Source organism: Mesoplodon bidens, assembly GCF_964165515.1.
Source record: "Mesoplodon bidens genome assembly, chromosome: 9".
NCBI lineage: Eukaryota > Metazoa > Chordata > Mammalia > Artiodactyla > Ziphiidae > Mesoplodon > Mesoplodon bidens.
Window position 1 is genome coordinate 37,370,219 of NC_138166.1, and position 23,199 is coordinate 37,393,417.

At 37.6% G+C, this 23,199-nt stretch overlaps 1 protein-coding gene across 4 annotated transcripts in view; it reads right to left on the bottom strand.

Annotated features, from left to right (window-relative positions):
- BZW2 (basic leucine zipper and W2 domains 2) overlaps positions 1–23,199 on the bottom strand; it is a 60,360-nt gene that overhangs the window by 23,236 nt on the left and 13,925 nt on the right. For all 4 annotated transcript variants that reach the window (XM_081244651.1, XM_081244649.1, XM_081244648.1 and 1 more), the window contains 4 exons: positions 18,084–18,148; positions 9,000–9,176; positions 4,476–4,579; positions 1,044–1,109 (listed from right to left, as the gene is read on the bottom strand). In XM_081244651.1, the coding sequence (XP_081100777.1) occupies positions 1,044–1,109; positions 4,476–4,579; positions 9,000–9,176; positions 18,084–18,141 (405 nt within the window). In that variant the 5' untranslated portion in view covers positions 18,142–18,148. The remainder of the gene's footprint in view (positions 1–1,043; positions 1,110–4,475; positions 4,580–8,999; positions 9,177–18,083; positions 18,149–23,199) is intronic.

A 23,199-nucleotide genomic window follows, 5' to 3' on the forward strand; every position in this document is an offset into this window, starting at 1 on the left:
TTTTATCAATTCACATGGTTATGCCTCATTCTTTAAATGACTGCATATTTTTCCACTGTATTGAGAGACCGTAATTTAATTAACCCATCTCCCACCATGAACATTTAGGTTACGTCTCAATGCTGTGATGAACATCTTTATACATATAGTTGTATGTATCCATGCTGAAGGATTCTTTTAAGTGTGAAAGTTGAGTCATGGAGAATGTAAATTTAAAACAATGATTTTACTGTTGAAATGTTCTTCATTATACATGGAACCACTTTGAACAAAGGGAAGTAAGAGTAGGTAAGCAGCAAAGTAGATGTTGCAAAGTAACAAAGTAAGTAACAAAGTAGATGATTTCTTTATTCCCTTGGTTTATAATTTAGGCATATACCTAAAATCAGAAATGAAGACAAAGCAGCATACAAATCTGTAACAAGTTAATTTAGTGACTGCTATATATAAATACAAAGGAGCTACAAATGAGAAGGAGGAACATGTTGCACTTTCTGAAAAGAGGGCTTCTTTAATAAAGTGCTATTGTTTATTTGGCTACTTATTAGAGGCCAATTACTGTATTAAGTACCTTACAGCTCATCTCATTTATTAGTACAACAACCATAAAGTATGGACTTTTATTGCAGCTATTTTATAGATGAGAAAAGCCACTGAGATTTACACCCAGACACTATTTCCAAAGATGTGCTTCTATCCCCTTTGCTAAACTGCACCTTCTAAAATTAAGGAATTTTACTGAGTATTAGCTGCTGTGCTATGCTCTTTCACAAGTTTTAACTAATTACATATTCTGTAAAACTATTCCTTTGAACAAAGCATGCTGGCTTACATTAAACATGAAGGAAAAATTCTAGGCTAATCATGTTTTCTTTCTACAGCTATTAGCTAATGATCTGTCATACTCATTCCTTCACTCAACAAACATTTATTAAAAACTTAAGAGGTCCATGGTACTTCTGGACCATCACTATAAAAGCAAAATTTTTGTCCCTCTTCATTTCATCATTTTAGCAAACAGAGCATTACAGTTGAATTTTTACCTTTTTCATTTCATCCTCAAATGCCTTTTCCAAATACTTATATCTCCTGATGAGTTTATTGAAGACCTAAACATAAAAGAACCAGTCAATATTATGTAAACAATTTTAAAAGGCAATAGAAAGAGGTGTAGAAACTCACCCTAACTACAAGGGTCTACACTAATAAAGGTGTAGTTAAACATTCTCAGACTGTGATATGAGAACTATCAGCATTTCAAGGAGTTATTATGACCAGAGGGAAAAAGAGGATCAAAATGCACATGTAGAACAAAACAAATTCATTTGAGAATGTAACAGGTGAGAACCAAAAATAACTTTGATGAAAATGAAATGAATATAATTTTGAAACTGTGTGATGTAGAGATTGAAAATAACTGAAACTAAAGGGATTATAGATATAATCACTTATATACTGGATATGATGAAGATCAGAATTCAGGGGAGATTATACTCCAGGTGAACACAAACATGATTTCAGCAGATGAGCAATAAAGGTTACTGGCCTCCACAATCCAGTTAGAATTCTCAAGCAGGGTTTGCAACTGTGTCAGTGGAATTCTGGACTGTTTTTAAGAGGAATGATGTTTGTTATGGATTGAGTTCGTGTTCCTCCTAAATTCATATGTTGAAGTCCTACACTCAATGTGACTATTTGGAGGTAGGGACTTCGGGACAGGGTTAAGTGAGGTCATAAGGGTGGGGCCCTACTCTGACAGGACTGATGGTCTTCTAAGAGCCAGGAAAGGAAACCTCACAAAGAACCAAATCCATTGGCACCTTGATCTTGGACTTCCCAGCCTCCCAAACTGCAAGAAATGATATTCTCTTGTTTAAGCCACCCAGTCTGTGGTATTTTGTTATGGCAGCCTGAACAGACTAATACAATGTTCTTATTTAAATGGGGATTTTATAAATATTATTTTAATAAGTGTCAAAATGATTTCTGAATCCAATTCCTTTCTCTTATACCCACGTGATATACTCTCATCTAAAACTTTGTGTTTCTTCCTTAATGTGATCAAGATGGAGTTCAAGAGTAAAAATTATAGTGTTGCCCTTTATGAGGAAAGAAAAATGAGCCAGGAGGGAATTGATAACGCAATAAGGAAAAAAAAATAAACTACACTGAAGTCCTACAAATTTGATTCCCAACTTACACTAGCACTCACATATTCCTTTGTGTGATTATCATCAGGAAAAAGAATTCTCCTTATCCAAGAATGATTATCCAAATCCCCACAGGTAAATGTTTACATATGAAAGCAAAAGTCATTATACTACCAAAGTACTCTTCAATGAACTAACAGCTTATAAAATTAACTTCCACTCAAATAACTTTCTCAATTTAATCTCTCTCCCTGACTACCCCATTGACGTCTGTCAGTCTATCAGTATATAATAATGTTTAATAAACTTAGAAACAATAATGTATCAAAAGTTCTTTCAAATATACATATTCCATATGAAAAAACAAAACCATAAGTAAAAGAAACTATCCTATTTAGAAATAATGATGAGGTTAAGTCTATATAGATCTTCTTAATTTTATGAGAATAGTAGAGTACTGATTTTTCTTCCAGGCCTTCTTATCTTTCTTTCCCAGTGGGACTCAATAGCAAATAATACACCTTGTACTTGCATTAATTTAATCCTAACAAAAATTCTCTGAGGAAGGTAAGGCAGGCATTAACATCATTGGCAGACCTGGAAACTGCTACTAAGTATCAGAGCAGGAACAGAACTCAGAAATTCTGATCCTCAGTGAACTGTACTTATCTAATATATCATAAGGCGAAAGAGAATTTTAAAAGAACAGCTTTTGAACTGAGAACATCTGCTTCAGTATTCACCTGGCCCAAGGTGTTTGTGGCCATTGACATAAGAGAGTAGAAGCAAAGATTTAGAGAGGACAGGTTAGAATATCATCCACTGAACCCACATGCTTAACCTTTTGGTCCATTTTTAAAGATTTCCTTGGTTTTTATCTATTACACATTTCTTAAATATAAAAAAGGGGAAGAAATATCTATGCTAAAATAGCATGTGATTAAAAGAATAATTTTTGAAGTTTAAATTATTAATGGCCATATATCTCAAATTACTTGGCTTAGCATGCCTTACACATTTTAATAAACAAAGTAAAGACAGTTTCTAGCATCTGAAATCACGTAGCTGCCAGGGATTCCTATGGCCTTTTTCATATATATATATATATATATATATATATATATATATATATATAATGAAATGTGTAAAACAAGAAGACTTGTTGACCTGGGACTTGCCTTCATGGTTTAGATGGGAATAAAAACTGACTTTTAAGAAGAGTCAGTGAAAGAATCAGAATAGGAACACACCAACCCTAAGCTGGCTGGTCACAATGCACATATGTTCAGCTTTAGAAGGTAATGTCTACAACTACCACCGCTTCCTGATCTTCACCAGGGCCTAAATACTTCTTAATTTTCACCAATCTAATGAATGCAAAAGGGTATCTCGATATTAATTGAAATTTTCTCAATGAGTTTGAACTCATTTCCTTTGTTTCTTGGAGGAATTGTGTTTCCTCTTTTCTGAAATGCCTGTAAGTCTTTTCCTAATAGGTTGCTTGTCCTTTTCTTATTGACTTACAGTTCTTTATTTAATCTGGATATGAATCCTTTATCGGTTTTATGTATTACAAGTATCTTCTTGCCTCTTTCTTTTAAACAGCTACCTGAGAGTCTGTTAATATGAATTACTAAACTCTATGGATTGACTTATATATTGTTTTCATCCTTTGATATTACTACAAGCAACACTATAATAACTGCCACTGTTTACGTCACTTTACACATGCCACTGTCTGTGGGATGAAGTCCTAGAAGTAGAATTGCTGAGTCAAAGGGAATGTGTAGTTTTAGTTTTGAAAGATAGTGCTAAACTGCTCTCCCTAAAGCTTGGACCAATATATACTCCACCAGAAATTATGATTCCCCATATCTCTTATAGGTGAAAGGTAAAGAAACTCTACTTTGGTGAAGCTTTAATGTCCATTATTACAAATGCAATTCAGTATCTCTTCCTATGCTTAAGACCTATCTAATATCCCTATTTAAAAAGTGGCCCAGGGGCTTCCCTGGTGGCGCAGTGGTTGAGAGTCTGCCTGCCGATGCAGGGGACACAGGTTCGTGCCCCGGTCCGGGAAGATCCCACATCTCACGGAGCGGCTAGGCCCGTGAGCCATGGCTGCTGAGCCTGCGCGTCCGGAGCCTGTGTTCCGCAATGGGAGAGGCCACAACAGTGAGAGGCTCGCATACCGCAAAAAAAAAAAAAAAAAAAAAAAAAAAAAAAAAAAAAAGTGGCCTGTAGGATTTCTGAACCTAATGTTTTCCTAAATCCTGTTCAAATGTTTCCCTTCCAGTACAACAATCTCTCAGTGACAGGCTCTACCTGAGCATAGTTTCGGATGGTTTCGTGATCTTCATTTGCTGAAAACACACAGTGGTTGGTCATCTTGGTCTTGTCACCATCATCTATGCGTGTTCCTCCAGGAGCTAAAAAGGGAAAGGTAATGACCATTAGGACGATGCTGAAATCAGAAGAGCATTTGCAGAAGTGATCAGTTCCTGCACATCAAGGAAAACAATAAAGGTAGACGTCACATAAATGTTCATAGAATGATATGCATGTGTAGACACACACAGTTTTTAGATTATCATCTTAATAACATTTTGTACAGGTGGTTGTATTTATTACAAAGGGCTAATTAAATCTTGTGCATAAATTAATTGCATGAAAATAGATTCCTGAAGGAGGTGACTTTTCTAAAAACTAATTTACTTATAATAGATGCATACATGTTACGATTTGTTTACATTTCTAACATAATGCAAAGTGGTTGTTCGATTTTCTATTCCTACCATAGTGTATGATGAGATTGTTGTTCTATATACTTGCCTTCACTAGATCCTATCACTACAAGTCTGGTTCTTTCCAAAGTATATCTTTAACCATGGCAGCTAAACAATAACATTTGTTCAGTGATTATTCTCAGGGCAGTTCCTGATGTTTTCCCACATCAGGACATGATTCACTTTTCAGGCTTGATAATATTTTGCTGGACTCCAGTTCACCAATACTGGAACTGCCCAGACCTGGCTTTTACAGATCTTGCTGGTTTCTACTTCAGTAGGTATTAAAAATGTTCCCTCCTCCACCTACTCAGTTATTCACACAGGGTTGAACAGCATACACTCTGACCCTTTGTCATTTGTATTTGATCACCCAGCGGTTGCACTGGCTAGGAAAGAGTGTATTTTATCCTGTCTAATCTTTTTTCCCCAAGGCCTATACAGTAATCATGGAATAAATGGACAGACCAAAAGAATGCCTTTTTTCCATTACTCAACTTTCCTCATTCAAAGGCTCCTCCTGTAAGCTTCAATGGTGGTCATTACAAACATTGGTTGATTAGAAGATCAGAGTCAGAACACTAGGTATTTTTGTTTTCTGATTCTACTTCATCAGAATAAGGGTAGAAATTTGAGCAAGCCAAGTTAGAGTAATAACTATTATATACTCAACAAGTATTTGCAGAGTATACACTTGTATAGGCCACTCTATTTATTTTAGTGTTTTGATTTGAGTCATATTTCAGATCTTTGGATGAAATGAGCTACACATAGCCAACTTTTTTACAGACTCCGGCATACAGTTTTGTAAGTAAATTAGTTTTTAGAAAAGTCCGCTCCTTCAGGAGTCTATTCTCATGCAATTAATTTATGCACAAGATTTAATTAGCTCTTTGTAATGAATACAACCACCTGGAACAAAATTTTATTAAGATGATAATCTTCTAAAAACCCTGGGCTAATGATTCCTATCTGATAGAAGTTATATAACTGAAAAGTCTGATTTTGAAACTATAGTCTTTTCTCTTAAGAGGTAAGATTTAAAAATTGCATTCCCGGGCTTCCCTGGTGGCGCAGTGGTTGAGAGTCTGCCTGCTGATGCAGGGGACACGGGTTCGTGCCCCGGTCCGGGAAGCTCCCACATGCTGCAGAGCGGCTGGGCCCGTGAGCCATGGCCGCTGAGCCTGCACGTCTGGAGCCTGTGCTCTGCAACGGGAGAGGCCACAACGGTGAGAGGCCCGCGTAGCCAAAAAAAAAAAAAAAAAAAAAATTGCATTCCCTTACAAAAGAAAATATCTGTTACACATTGATAATATTGCTACACCTCACATTTAAAATTTTGTTCCCTGATATCAGGACGAAGTATGAATTGCCATTTCTAAAAATTTTGGTGATCCTCCTGTTTTTCTCAAACTAGAAGTAAAAGAATTTCTTTTTTTATTATTTTTAATAAATTTATTTATTTTATTTATTTATTTTTGGCTGTGTTGGGTGTTTGCTGAAGCACGCGGGCTTTCTCTAGTTGTGGAGAGCGGGGGCTACTCTTCGTTGCAGCGTGCGGGCTTCTCATTGCAGTGGCTTCTCTCGTCGTGGAGCACAGGCTGCAGGCACTTGGGCTTCCGTAGTTGCAGCACATGGGCTCAGTAGTTGTGGCTCACGGGATCTAGAGCACAGGCTCAGTAGTTGTGGCGCACGGGCTTAATTGCTCCGTGGCATGTGGGATCTTCCCAGACCAGGGCTCGAACCCATGTCCCCTGCATTGGCAGGCGGATTCACAACCACTGCGCCACCAGGGAAGCCCCGAGAAAAGTAAAGTATTTCTTGTATCTACTCTTCAAAGGGTACAACTGAAAAACCAAGGTAACTGTTGTCTCAAGAATAACAGGGGAAGGTAAATATTTTTGTGGGTGTAAAGAAAATTCTTACATACTCCATTTGTAAATGAAATGTTTATATAAAAAGAATGCACCTGGCTGACTTTATTCATTACATCATAGGTCTGGCCTCAGTAGACATCTGGGGTTGTACTGCCTGTGCTCATAAGTTGTACCAAACATTTGCCCTCCCCTCTTTTTGATGGATAGGTGTGGTGTGAAGGAGTGAAATCTAGGCTGCAGATATAAATTTGTTGATCATCATTATAGAGATAGTAAATGAAGTCTTGAGATAATCAATGCAAAGCATATAATTTTAAACATATGTAAGGGGACAAGTATGGAAACCTAGGAGTCATGTGAGAAGTGGCATCTAGAGAAGTAGGAAGGAGTCTAAATGGTCCTATGTAAGGCAAGAAAGGAAAGCATTTCACGAATGATGAAAGGGTCAACAGTGCTGCCAGGAAGGCACTAAGAACTGAAAAGCATGCGTTGAATTGACTGGTGAAGTCATGTGTGACTTTGGCAAGAGCCAAAACCGACCGAAGACTATTGTTGCATACAATTTACCAGTGCATCGATAAAAGTATACCATAACTAAGGAAATTGAAAAAGCCAATAATCACATCAGGAAAGGTTCAACTTCACTATTAATTATGGTTTTCATTCTTTTTAGAATCATCTAAGGTAACATAACACTCATGGGCATGAAAGGCAACAACATACTGCAGAGTAAATATAAAACAGCATATAGAGTATCACATTTGTATAATATCATCCCATTCTCAAAAGCTTATGTATTTCGGTAAAGAGATTTCTAGAAAAGAATTAACCAAAATATTAACAATAGCTATCTCTGTGTATTGGGATTTGAACACACTACAAAGAGCTTTTTATAAGTGGACTTGAATTATCTACAGGGATAAACTGAGACTTTCATAAATGATAACAACAAAATAAACTTGGTACATAGTGAAAACCAGCAGTTCAGATCAAAAGGGGGCCTGAAAGTAAACGGGACCATGTACCAGCATAGATAGATCTAAGAGTTCAGAGGGAAGAATTAAAGGGTAGCTCTACCTAAAAATGTATGTATACACCCTGGCTTAGAGTAGATTGGCTTAAGCAGCATTTCTCAATGAAAGGCACTCACAGCACGCTGGGCAGGGCAATTTTTCATTGTACTGAATGTTGCTTGCATAGCAAAGTAGGTGGCATACCTGGCCTCCACTTCCAAGTCTTTGTAGCAACCAAAACACTTCCACACATTTGTGAATGTCCCCCAGGCAGCTGAAAATCACTGGCCTGGGGATCTGACCATTTCCAGTGATTTATGGTTACCATAGGAACTAACTATGAAAACCAAGTTCTAAGAATAACTATGAAAGGAAAAATGGGTGGTTGTGATACCTAATAAACATTTAGAACAATACACCATACCACTTAAATAGTATTCTGAAGCCTTTCCCCCTGGTGTCCCTGCTCTATAAGACAGTTTTTATTTTGCTTTTTATCTATCTTTAACAATTTCCAAACTTCTGTCTTTAATCCTTTTACCTATACATTCACAATTACAAGGATTTTTTAAAAACTAGATTTAAACTATATTTTGTAGACATCTAGTTTTCTATGGATAAAATGAATTTTAATGAGAATTAAATTTAAAGGGAATTCTTTTTAAATTTGTTGTCACAGTTAAATCTCACTGCTCACTATACCAAAAAAAAAAAAAAAGAAAAAAAAAAGAAAGAAAAAGAAAACAAGGGTGGGACTCAAAAGAAAGGTGCTATGACAATTGGGATTTAATGATATATACTGGAAGGATCTAGATGACAAACATAAAGTTATACTCTACTGTAGAAATTACTCCTCCTAAGTCCACTCCAGAAACATTCAAATATTAGGGACACATGGAAAAATTGGCTTTTATCTAAAGTCAAGGGGCCAATCGTGTTGCATGTCAACAAAAATCCTCAATGCTATGCCTCTCTTAACTATCAATCATTTCATAGACACATTAATACCATTCTAAATTGTAATCTAGGTAAAAGTTGTAGAGACTCCCATTTACATTGTTTTTATCAACTATCATAAATGTAAGCTTATAAAGATTTTATCTCATAAGAAAATATCTCAGTAGAATTGAAAGTACATAATATTACAAGAAGGTGGTCTGATGTATGGTTTACCGAGCATACTGCCAGCCACCAGGATATCGAAGAGTGTGTCTGCATAGCGACGATAATCTAATCTTGAGCCTGTAGAGTCCAGAAACTTGGCTACAGCTTCAAGGTCGTCACCAGCTTCATTAAGTCCCTGGATGAGTGTATCCCTGAAGACTGTGGGTTCGAATTTCTCTTTTTCATCTAAAATAAATACAGAATACAATTATTCTTTTACTTACACAACATATTCCCAAATGCAACCATACATTTCCTTTGTTCACTGTTGGGTTTTTTTTTTTTTTTTTTTTTTTTTGCGGTACGCGGGTCTCTCACTGTTGTGGCCTCTCCCATTGTGGAGCACAGGCTCCAGACGCGCAGGCTCAGCGGCCATGGCTCACGGGCCCAGCCGCTCTGTGGCCTGTGGGATGTTCCCAGACCGGGGCACGAACCTGTGTCCCCTGCATCGGCAGGCAGACTCTCAACCACTGCGCCACCAGGGAAGCCCATGTTCACTTTGATAGTATGATTATTTAAAAGTTGAAGGATGATTAAGTTTTTCTACTAGTTTTTCATGTTAAAGCCCTTGTTTAAATATTTATTCAAGCAATTTATTTCTGTTGAAAGGGGCCACACTCTATCTAATACATTAAAAAATTGATGATTGATCATTTGTGTCACTCATAGGATAGACCAATGTAATCTACTAACCCTATCTATCTGATAAACAATAAAGTATAACAATCAAAACTTAAAATTTTGTTCCACTTAAGACAGAAAAAGAAAATGATGCGGGGAGAATCACTTAAGAATAAGGGTGAATATATAAACAAACAAAATAAAGATTGGGAGGAAGAAGATCAAGAGGGGTGTCTCTTTTTAAATTTTTTTAATCGAGATATAATTGACATATGATATTATATTAGTTGCAAGGATACAATATGATGTGATATTTGTATATATTGCAAAATGATCACCATAATAAGTCTAGCTAACATTCATTACCCTACAGAGTCACAAATTTTTGTCTTGTAATGAGAAATTTTAAGATCTTTCTTAGCAACTTTCAAGTATGCAATACAGTATTTCTTTTAAACTTTTAATTTTATATTGGAGTATAGCCTATTAACAATGTTGTGATAGTTCTAGAGGCACAGCAAAGCGACTCAGCCGTACATACACATGTATCCATTCTCCCTCAAACTCCCCTCCCATCCAGGCTGCCACATAACATTGAGCAGAGTTCCCTGTGCTATCCAGTAGGTCCTCATTGGTTATCCATTTTAAATATAGCGGTGTGTGCATGTCAATCCCAAACTCCCAAACTATCCCCTCCCTCCACCTTCCCCCTTCATAACCATAAGTTCGTTCTCTAAGTCTGTGAGTCTGTTTCTGCTTTGTGCAATACAGTATTATTAACTAGAGTTATTATGCTGTACATCACATCCTCATTACTTATTCTACGATTGGAAGTTTGTACTTTTTGACCACCACCTTCACCCACTGCCCCCTCCCCACCATGTCCCCACCAGTGCGCCTCTGGCATCCATCAATCTGTTATCCATGAGCTGTTTTTTTGTTGTTGTTTGTTTTTGTTTTAAAGATTCCACACATGAGATCATACAGAATTCGCCTTTCTTATTTCACTTAACATAATGCCCTCCAGATCCATCCATGTAGTCACAAATGACAGGATTTCCTTCTTTTTATGGCTGAGTAATGGACAGGTTGTTTCCATATCTTGGCTTATTGTAAATAATGCTGCAGTGAACATTGGGGTGCATGTATCTTTTTGAGTTGGTGTTTTCATTTTCTTCCAATAAATACCCAGAAGTGGAGTTGCTGAATCATGTGTAATTCTATTTTTAATTTTTTAAGGAACCTCCATACTGTTTTCTATAGTGGCTGCACCAATTTACATTCCCACCAATACTGTTCAAGGTTCTCCTTTTTCCACATCCTCACCAAACACTTGTTATTTCCTGGAGGAATTTATTTCTTTAACAAGATAAATTATTCCAGAGTACTTAAATATTTTAAAAATATCGTGAGCTATACGTTTATATATCCAGCTTCATAGCAGATGTTCTCAACCTTCTTGTTTTCATGACCCCTTGACAACCTTCAGAAGTATTAAAGATTCCAAAGAGCTCTTGTTTATGGAGGTTACATCCATGGATACTTACTTTATAGAAATTAAAGCTTAAAATTATTTATTACATGAAAAATATTAGTGAGAAGAGAGGCACTGTTTTACACTTTTGCAAATCTCTTTAATGTCTGGCTTAATGGCAGACAGATTTCCAAACATGCTGCATGCAATTTGTTGCAATATCACACAACCTGTAGCCACCCACTGTAAACTCATGAGAGAATGTGTGAAAGGGGCAAATAATATCTTGGTATTTTATTTGAAAACAGTTTTGACTTTGTAGATGCCCTGAAGTATTTCAGAGGATTTAGGGGTACAGATATTATGTAAGTTCCTCTCCTCAGCAGACTCTGGAGAGACTTCTTGTATAAGGTCAGTTTGGAGCAAAATCTTGAACAAAATAAAGATCATATGCTATTGAAAAAATGTGAAGATAGCAAACTAGAGGTCAGAAGAGGTGTAAAAAAAAAAAAAGGCTAGGTTAAAGGCAAAGTATGTAGGATTCAGTTCAAAGGATTTCACCTTTTTCCCCCCTTTATGCAGAGTCTGCATATGGGGAGAGAGGGGCAAAAGATGAACCCAGAATTTAAAAAAAGAAAACAAATTCTATCATATGTGTCTTTAGAGATAAGTAGATATTGCAACTGTAAAAAAAAAAAAAAAAGGAGGAGGAGAAGAAAAGAATGCTATAGAAAAAGAAACATTTCATGAATTAAAAAAAAAGTTCCTAGAAATGAAAAATATGACAGAAAAACATAAGAACTCAACTGAAGAGTTAAAAGAGAAAGCTGAGAATATCTCTTAGAAACTGGGAAAAAAGTCAAAGACCTACAAAATAGGAGCAAAAGGATAAGAAAAAGAGCAGACCAGTCAAATGTCCAAATAATAAGTGAATAAAATTTTTTTTTTAAAAAGGAAAGGAAAGGATTTAAAAATTTCAAGAAAGTTTTACAGTATTGAAAGACATGAGTTTCCCAATGAAGGACTGTCTAGGGACCCAGCACAAGGACTGAAAATGGATCCACAAGGTGCATTCGTTACTGTGAAACTTCAGAACACTGGGAATAAAGCAACTCTCTGAAGTTTCAGGTGCAAAAAACCAAATCACATATAAAGTATCAAGAAACAGAATGACTTTGAGTTGCGCAACAGAAATACCAGAAACCTGAAGATATTCCTTCAAAATTATGAGGAAAAACAATTTTCAAACTAGAATTCCAGTGTTCGGTCACTCTACTAATCAAACATAAGAGCAGAATAAACATATTTCAAGACATTCAAGGCCTCAAAAATTATGTTTCTGATACACTCTTTTTAAAAGCGACTGAAACAGACACCACACCGAACGGAGAGAATAACTCATGATTTCACAATCTTAGTAAGTCACGAGATCCCAGGAAAAAGAGAAAAAAAATCTAAGAGACAGGCAACAGTACTCTTCACGATAGTGGTGAAAGGACATTTCAAGCATTTCACATTAACAGCTGGACAGTTGGCCTAGAGGGCAAACCAAATGGAAGAGGGTTTTTCAATACAATCATACAATATGATATGATACATAGTCAGAATTCCTTCAATGTAATATCATTGTTAGAATTCCTAAAGTGTTTATATTAAGAGATTTACATAACACGGGAAAGGATGGGGTTGACTAGTTTTAAGGTACAGAAGACTAAGCAAAATAAAAAAACGATTGATTATTATTAAACTCATTAAATCCAAAGAGAAAATGGTGTTCAGAAAAATAAATCAAATAATAGTTCAGCTCTGAAGAACATGTACCAAGTCACAATAATATACACCCTAAACAGGAGTCTAGCTAAAACTGTGATATAATGAAAGGACTGAGAACGAGAAGAGGTTTGCAGGTGGGTGAGGCGTGAAAGAGCCGAATCCTTATCTCCCATAGGAGGAAATGCATCTAGAATACCTCCAACAGAAACATCAAGCATCAGCCATACAGGAGTGTTATTTGGCCACAGGAATGCAAATGCTAAAAGAAGCAGTTAAAGAGTAGAAAGAGTTCCGCTGGAGAACAGACTGGCTGCTGTTAGAACAAGTCTTGCAGAACTGTTTGACTATTTAAACCACGTACACGCATGACTTTGATACAATTAAAAACTACATGTAAAAACCAGACAGCAGCTGCCTGGTTTGTACAGACTGCCTACCTACAGTCTAACAGAAGGGATGTGTTGTAAGGGGTTAATACCACAGCCTCAGAAACAGAGAAGAATGGCATTCCCAGTACCAGTCAGAGTCACGCAGCATAAGATACCATGAAGACAGATGTAAATTAACTTGAACACTATTCGTCATGAACAAGAGATAAAAGTCCTTTTGATGCCATAAGCAAAACATTATGCAGCCAAGAACATGCAAATGTTGACCACAGGAAAAACATAATTGGGGTCTTGTTGTAAAGCGGGGGAGGGAGAGAATGGGCACCCTAGAAGCGTAGATCACGGGGCACGGAAGAAGTGGGTAACTGTGACCCACAGGATGAACTCATTGGCAAGCATCATCCCCTACTCGGGGTCCAGCCAAAGGGTAATTCACTACCCACCTGGGGAAGAAGTTCCCTCTCCTTGAACACAAAAACATGAGAAGTAAAAAGACCACGAGCTGTTTATTAAGTCTCGTGACCAGCTCCCAAAATCAACTGAGGCCATCTGCACAATGGCACCCCAACATGCTTTGACGTTGACTCAGGTGGTAGAACAGACTTTGGTGGTTTGAAAATTATAAATTCAAGACACTGGAAAATATAAGTTGGGCAATAAGGTAAGCTACAAATTCATGCAGACAGCTTTGTTTTGAATCTAAGAGACAACTTAAAAACTCTTCTTTGTAAAAAGGCCCTCATCCACCAGTTATACTTTTCCAAAAGACTTGCTAAGGGAGAGGGAAAGTAAAAGGAGGAAGACAGCACATCATGGCCAGAGATATTTCAACAGTGAGTAATAATGCACTAGGTCAAAATGATCACATATAGCTTAGGAATCTTAAAAAGTCATGATGGCCTGGGAGGATGAATAATTCTCTTGCAGGATAAAAAGCAAAACTCCCACCTGCTAAGATAAGTGTCCATCTAGAGGAAAACAAAATTCCTGTACAGGAAAATGGCAAGAACATTATTGGAAGTTTGGGGAAACAAGGCAATATTTTACCCACAGGTTCTTTTTCATCTGAAACAACCAACAGTGTATATGATTTGTATTTCATTTGAGGACAGTGTAGCAGAAGTACCAATAAAATCCTAACGAAAGTATGTCATTGCTTCCTTGAGTTTCCATTTGGCAGGTCAAAACTCCCTTGAGGTAGGAAGTACACAATTAGGGTCTCACATTTACACTGTGTTGGTGAATCACAAGTGTAACACTGAAGAGTCAGTCATAATCACCCTCACACAACATAGAGAAACAGGCCTATTTCCGACACTCAAATACGCCTGTAAGTTATCTAAATACATTGCTTTCTCTAAGAACTACGGTAAATGGTTAAGAGAGCATTTTCCCAATGTGTTAATTAGGTGACAAATAACATAATCTACCCTCCCTTTCTGAAGGTTACTGAGTTACAGTAAATGAATAAGAACGATCATGGGTTTTCTAACTATAAACACACACAGATTTACTTCTGTATATATTTAAAGATTTACCTCATTAGTTCCTAACACTACTTATTACAAATCTAAGAGTGATTTAAAACCACCAAAACAGATTAAAGCCTCAAAGAGAAACCTAAGTATGTGGTCCCTCTGGAGGCCTGAAGTTTGGTCATTTTTTTCTCTCCTATTTTCATTAATTTTAATCCAATTTCTCCACAAAATTTAGAGGGAGGCCAGTTCAATGATTAAATATTTCACTTCACTAAGCGTAACAATGGCTCAGGGGAGAAGTGTTCATCCTTTCAGATTTCTCCAAGTCACACTAGAAAACATAATCTCTCTAGAGAAAATATTATAAGCAAGATGTGCATATTTCACAAAGGATGTGTTCGATATGATGTGTCCTACCATAATGTTTAATTTTGATGTTAAGCAAAAAGAAATACATTTTTATACTAACTTGGCAGGGAGGAGCATTAACTTTGCTAGGAAATAGGTACAAACTGAAGACGGAGCTTCAGAAGACAGCCTATTAAAATGACCTTGAAATATCCTCCGCAGATTTTTTTCCTCGGCTCTACAAAACTGCCAACCATTTATCTGAATTCAGCCCCATCATACTAGCAGAAGAAAAGCCAAAGCATGATGAATCGTCAGGATGCAATTCACTATTATGAAAAGCAGAAAATGAGGTTGACTCCATTTTTTTTTTTCCAGTAAGCAGTTTGGCACAAAATGGCTCAAGTGCTGCTCTACTCCCCAACAGACCTGAGTTATATAAATCTAGATCAACTGACAAATGACAGATAACACATTTCTGGGTGGCTCTCTGTGAGTATTCCCGCAGCTATCAGACACAGGCACAGTCTGGCCCACCAAGTGAATCAGAGGCAAACCAGTTTCGTGTTAGAGGCAACCTTTCCAGTCCAAAACTGAAGACTGACCGTAAGGGCCAGTTTACTCGCTGAATCATGCCTGCTCTTGTGCAAGACATCCTTGGGCCCTCTCTTGGCGTTGGAGCTCAGCTACCGTGAATCAGCGTCACACTAAGAAAGCTGCCTGAGTTGGAGATCCAGGTCTGAGATTAACACGTTTCCTCAGCGGGCAGGCGATGGCAAACTTTCCTTCACCTGACAGTTGGGCATACATTAAATATTATCACATGACTAGGTGCAACAATACCTTAACTGTAACTAGGTTTCTGATTAAGTCCTTTGGAAATCATCGACGTCATTTATGTTTTTTCAAGACGGCTTTAAACAATGAGACAAAGAACTCACGCTGGTTGCAGCACCTTGCATTGCTATCTGCTTCCAGATTTCAATCCGCATTGCGTAGTGGGGACACAGTTTGTAAGAGGGCTAAATATAATAGAAGGAGGTGGTTCAGACTACACTTATACTTAGCTTATGGGGATGAGTCAAGGATGCAAAAGATAAAAATAAAAAAGAGTACAAGACAGAAATACTATACAAAATCACCGTATCTTTTGGTTTTTAAAATATTTTTTAATTTTCATTTTTTTAGTGGGAATGTGAAACTTTCTGGCAGGTAGCATTTACAGTTAAATTTAGTCCTTACTGCTACCTAGTGACTCTTACAATCTCTTCTAATTCAAATGATCTATTGTACTGAGAATTCTTTTCTTTCTACACAGCTACACTTGCTACTTACATAGACACAGCATTGCAAGAGAACTTCAGCTACACGCATTGGCTGGAAATGCCAAAGGCATGTGATATAGCTTATCAATTCAACAATTTAGCACTCGATGACCATTACATGGCATTCTGCTTCATAATCAGCTATGAGGCCTTCAAAAAGATATTCAATCATCCTTTATCTTTACACATGATACTTACTTAAATATTTTTCAGTCACTCTCCTCAGTGTTAGTCAACATAATAATTTCATACCATGTTTCACATTTTAAAAAGTTTCCCTATTGGGACTTCCCCGGTGGTCCAGTGGGTAAGACTCCGTGCTCCCAATGCAGGGGACCTGGGTTTGATTCCTGGTCGGGGAACTAGATCCCACATGCATGTCACAACTAAGAGTTTGCATGCCACTACTAAGAAGCCCACATGCCACATCTAAGACCTGGCACAGCCTAAATAAATAGATAAATAAATAAATAGATTAAAAAGTTTCCCTATCAAGTTTTGGCTCAACTGCTCTTAAAACCAAGAGCATTTCTATATAATTATGCAAAACTGATTAAATATTATAAAAGATTTAAAAATTCTTTACACAAAAAGAATGGGAAGATGAACATAACAAAAAGAAGTCACTCACATATAGAAATTGTACCAGCCATCATCAAACTGCCTATATCACTTCTCTTCCCACGATAAAAGACACTTGAAAATATCTTGAGTTTTACAGATATTTAGGGCAGTAAATTTAGTTCGACTTTCTAAATTCTGAAAAGGTTAAAACTCTTCAATATCTTCCCTAATTTACTCTTCTCTTAGTTTTACTATCTTGGCTTATGAACGTTTTCTTAAAAACACAAAGAAAGCAAAAACCAAATGCAAATGCTGATGTTAAAAACAGTAAAGTTTATCAACTGCCTTCATAGCCTCACATGAGAGTAAGGCAATCTGAACAGATATAATCATCGTCATTTTGTAGATGAAGACACAAAGCTCAGACAAGTTAAATGACTTGTCCAAAATCAAACACCTAAGTAACTGGCGGTTCTGAGGCTTGAATGCACACCTTCAGATTTTCCAGTCAGAGCTCAAAAGACAGAAATTAGTGAGGTTAGGTGGAAACAAAGATAATCCCAATTCCTCTTTGTGGAATTAATTAAGAAACCTCAGCTAAAATTGGAGTCCGGACAGGCCTGTAGGGGGAGCTCTTACACCCTGCCATGCATCATCAATTACTCCAAACAGGAAGATACTTACGCCTTCCTCTCTAGTCTCCAACGGAAAGGTGTTGCCTACTTAACTATCCAGAAGGAAGAAGAAAACTTCTCTCCACCTAACCACAGCCCAGCCAATCAGAGAATGTACCAGACCAACCTATGAGTAGCCTCCATACTTTGGACTCCAGCTTCCTCACATGGACTGTTGGGTTATTACGGCTCCTCTCAACTCCCCTCTTTTCCCTATAATAGCAAGTTCCTCTTCCTTGTTCTCTGACTTGCCCCATAGTTCACATACCCCGAACTGCTATTCCTCTGGGCTCTTCCCGAAGAAACTCGCTTTTGCTAGTAAAATAACTGGCTGTTGTATTGTTAAACCTGACATTCACCAACCTTATATTTTGATTAGAACTTTAAACACACATTTCCCTCTACCCCATCCCTGCCATACACACACAAACACACAACACTACCTACCCCTTTTCCGAGTTTTGAACCGCTGGCCTGTGAGCACTGGCTTCTGATGCTTATTCATAAAATTTCTGAAAACAAAGAAAATAAGATTAGGCACTTCAAATAAGCAGTTCATATAATATATAGCTAATAAGTATATGTTTGACTTCACCCATACTAAATATACTTTTAAAAATGAGATAATTGTAACTACTGAACTAGCAAAACTTTTAAAGTTTAATAATATCTAGTGTGGACAAAAGACACAAGGAAAATAACCACAGACATAAACTTTGATATAAAGGATAAACTCCATGCAATACTTTTGGGAAGCATTTGGTGAATATCTATAAATATTTACATGTGCATAACCTATGGTCCAGCAATTTCTTTACAAGGAATTTATTCTACAGTTATACCCACACAAGTATGCAAATATACATGTATGTGTATATATAAAAGGACTTAGCTGCAACATTGTTGGATGCATAAAAAATGGAAGTTGAATACCCATAAACCTATCTAGTTCAATAAGTTATAATAAGCCATCAAATGGAACTATGAAGTTTTACAAAATAAATTACATCCAATGTACTACATATGGCCCTGGCTACCTCTCTGATTATGTTCCCTACGTCTACCTCTTCCCATCATTCACTGCTCCAGCCACATTGTCCTCTTTGCTTCTTCCAGTGGGCCAGGGAAGCCATTCACGTGGCTTTAACTCTCTGCACTCACTCAAATGCCTCCATTTCAGAGACCTTCCCAGACCACTCTGACTAACAAGGCTCCTTCTCTCTCTCTCCCTCTCATGTAGCTCTATTTCTCTTCATAGCTCACAGCAGCCCCTGTCATTTCATTAGCATCTGTTTGCCATGGTCTATTTCCCCCAAGAGTAACATCCATGTGGGTAGGGATTTTGTAGGTTTTACTCAATACTGTATCTTTAGCACCTAAAACAATACTGAGAGTAAGCATTTAAATTTAATAAATAATTGTCAAATAAGCTGTTGCACTGATATGGAAAGGTGTTCAAGTAAAATTGTTAAAGGAAAAAAGCAAGTTGAATAAAAGCGTAAAGCATAGTTTTTCGGTTAAAAAGGGGGGTACACGTAATATTTCCTTTTCTAGGCAAGGAACATTTATGAACGATACAAGAAACTGTTAGTAAGCTTTTCATTTGTTTGCTTAACCTCAGAGGATGAGTATTTGGGTATTTTAAATTCTCCTATTGGATTTAATATATAATTTAAAATATCAAAAATTATCTTTTAAAAAAGTGAAAAACCTTCTCTAGAAGACCTTTTACAGGGCTTTCCTGGTGGCGCAGTGGTTGAGAGTCCACCTGCTGATGCAGGGGACACGGGTTCGTGCCCCGGTCCGGGAAGATCCCACATGCCGCGGAGCGGCTGGGCCCGTGAGCCATGGCCGCTGAGCCTGAGCGTCCGGAGCCTGTGCTCCGCAATGGGAGAGACCACAACAGTGAGAGGCCCGCATACCGCAAAAAAAAAAAAAAGACCTTTTACAAACTGAGAATAACCTTGCTGGCATAAATATTACAATCTGAAAATACGTCTAGATTGCCTAAATTATGAGGACCAAACGATTAAGATAATGTCAAGCAAATTATTTAATTATCTTTCAAAGATTTTTTAAATCGTGATTTGAAAATGTCTAGATTTTCTCCATTACTTATACCATTAAATAATCAAGAAAATGTGCAACATTAAATTAAACAGTAAATTATTTAATTATATCTCAAAAGTTTTAAAAATCCTCAAGAATGTGGAAAAATTATTATTCAATTTATGTACCAAAACTTTCTTCCAATCCCATGAAAAAAGAGAAACTTCTATTTTCACATAGAAAGCAATCTGTTTATCATTGAAAACTTGAATCACCATTTTTAAAGTGAAACTAAAAAAAATGTTTTAAATAAAGTAACAAAGCCCAAAGTAATTTCTTTTATGGTTTAAGTAGAGAGAATTTTTATCAATCCTATAAAGTGAACTTACCACATCCTGCTTTGAGATATAAAGGTGACTAAGCGGGATTCCAAGCCCTCAAGGAACACAGAGCCCAGCAGAGATAAAATACAAACATCTACAGTACAATGTGACAGGTGAAACAACAGCGGGACACACCTAGCTAACCAGTATAGAGAAGGGATTGATTGCTGTACGTGTATGGGGCAGCAACTGCACAGTGAAATAACTACAAATGCAATAACCTTAATCAATGAAATCTCATTTCATTTGAAAGATGTTGGAAATAGAGTTTCTAATGCATTATTTATATTCACTGCAAAACTCTTTCATTCAGAATTTTCCCTGTTGGAATTTTCAACAGATTCACTCTATACCAGCAAACATTTCCATTGGAGCACAAGTAATGAATATACGTGTGTGTGTGTGTGTGTGTGTGTGTGTGTGTGTGTTCTCCTTAATGTTTCCACACCTCCCAAAACACAACAAATACCAAAATACCATACAAAATATTTTCTTGTGTTAGCGAAGTAAAATACCTGTTAAAGAGTTTGGGTCTCCTACTGAGATACAAAACCAAAAATAGAGTCTGAAACTCCTCCAGGAGGTGAACATGCAAGGAAGGAGTTTCCTTTTTTGCCAAAGATGTTTTTATTTTAGAATTTAAAAATATTTTTAAAGTGGGAGCCCCCTCTAAAAGACTTATTTTAAGGTCAGAATACAAACATATAGAATTTCCTAATTAACTCTACCTTTACACCTTGTTTCTACTTTCCTGCTAACGGGGAATTACTACCAAACACAGCCTATGTTGGAGAGAACTCTATTTTAAAAATTCTTTAGCTCTGTTTATACTTTTAGTTCTAAATACAAAAGTTTGTTTCTTCATAGCCCAGTTATGCAGGCTTATTTTACACAACCTCAATATAGTCTATGTGGAAAATAATAAAAGAACACATAAACATAAAAAAAGTATGCAAAGATTTTGACATACACAACATCCAAAATAAAACAAACAAACACAGAGACTCACCTACTGGTATTGAAGGACTAAATGAAGATATTCTGTTCACCAAACGTCTCTATCGTTTAGCTGTTACTATTTGGAGTAGAGGCTTGGCTTCCCTCTAAATTTAGCTCTGGTGCTACATTATAATCTGCTCCAGTGAGGGTCAGCCTTTATAAGGCACTCACTGAAGCTCTGGCTGAAGAAGAGCAAGGGCACTTTGACTAAGAAACTGTGCTGGCTTAAACCTGGGAAAGTAACAAAGGAAGACTAACAAAGGCAGTTCCCTTAGGCCAATGTCAAAAGCTCACTTTTTTTTTTTTTTTTTTTTTGCGGTATGCGGGCCTCTCACTGTTGTGGCCTCTCCCGTTGCGGAGCACAGCCTCCGGACGCGCAGGCTCAGCGGCCATGGCTCACGGGCCCAGCCACTCCGCAGCATGTGGGATCTTCCCGGACCGGGGCACGAACCCGTGTCCCCTGCACCGGCAGGTGGATTCTCAACCACTGCGCCACCAGGTAAGCCCAAAAGCTCACTTTTATTAGACTGCATTACAACTTACAGGTTGAAATCAACTAACATCATGATGATTTGGCTTCCATAAAAACTATAACCCAAACACTCACATAGAAAATAAGCTCATGGGACTTCCCTGGTGGTGCAGTGGTTAAGAATCTGCCTGCCAACGCAGGGGACACGGGTTCAAGCCTTGGTCCGGGAAGATCTCACATGCCGCGGAGCAATTAAGCTGTGTGCCACAACTGCTGAGCCTGCGCTCTAGAGCCCACAAGCCACAACTACTGAGCCCACATGCCACAACTACTGAAGCCCGCATGCTTAGAGCCTGTGCTCTGCAACAAGAGAAGCCACCGCAATGAGAAGCCTGTGCACCCCAATGAAGAGTAGCCCCCGCTCGCTGCAACTAGAGAAAGCCCACGCACGAAGACCCAACACAGTCAAAAAATTAAAAATAAATAATAAAAATAAATTATTTAAAAAAGAAAAAGAAAAGAAGCTCATGTCCCACCAAAATGGAAAAGCTCCACGGTTTAAAATAGAATTTTTAAAAATTGTATGTAAAGTGGTAAAACAAAATGGATTTAAGTATTTCACATGTCATCTAAGAGACTAAATTTCTTGGATAGTTTAGAAGATAAAAGAAGGCCATAAAAATACTAAAACGATACAATCAACCAAACATTAGAAACCAGGTACTTTATTAATGAAATAAACATTTTTTTTTTTTTTTTGCCGTACGCGGGCCTCTCACTGTTGCGGCCTCTCCCGTTGAGGAGCACAGGCTCCGGACACGCAGGCTCAGCGGCCACGGCTCACGGGCCCAGCCGCTCCACGGCATGTGGGAGCCTCCCGGACCGGGGCATGAACTCGTGTCCCCTGCATCGGCAGGCGGACTCCCAACCACTGCGCCACCAGGGAAGCCCCCTGAAATAAACATTTTTGAATCAATTTCTATTTAAGTCTAATTGGAAAAGTTTAATTGAAAGATTTTTAAATCTAACATATTAGATAAATATCGCCCCACCCCACTTTATTTATCTTCTAACTACCCTCATGCTCTTTTCATACTCCACCCCTCACTCCCAACCAGACTCTGGGTCCAAGTGTGACAATGGGCCAGCAGCATTGAAGGGTCTCATGGCTACTGTGTATTAATTCTGCCACTTGCCCTGCCCACCCTTAGTAGATTGACACCTTGCGTGTTGTCTTCTCTCGTATTCTTCCTTAATTCTCTCCATTCTGGAAAGTGTCTGATCTATCACAGAAGGCCGTACCTTCTAGTTGTCTCTACTAGTGGATGCCTGTTCTCAACTAGTAATCAAGAGGTTTGGCCTGATACTCTATTCTTGCCTGTTCTTCTGGTCTGGCTCATCTTTGAAGTATGATAATCTGCCTTATGTAAGGCATTTAATATTACAAGTATGTGCTACACATAAAATAACTATGCTATTCAAACAACCTTGACATTATAAATATGGATACTCTAAAGTGGAGTCAATCTTATTCTATAAAGGGATAGAAAGAAAATATTTTAGGGTATGTGAGCTACATGGTCTCTGTTCCAACTACTCAGTTCTGCTGTTATAGCCTGAAAGCAGCCATAGGCAATATATATATAGGTGGTCATGGCTG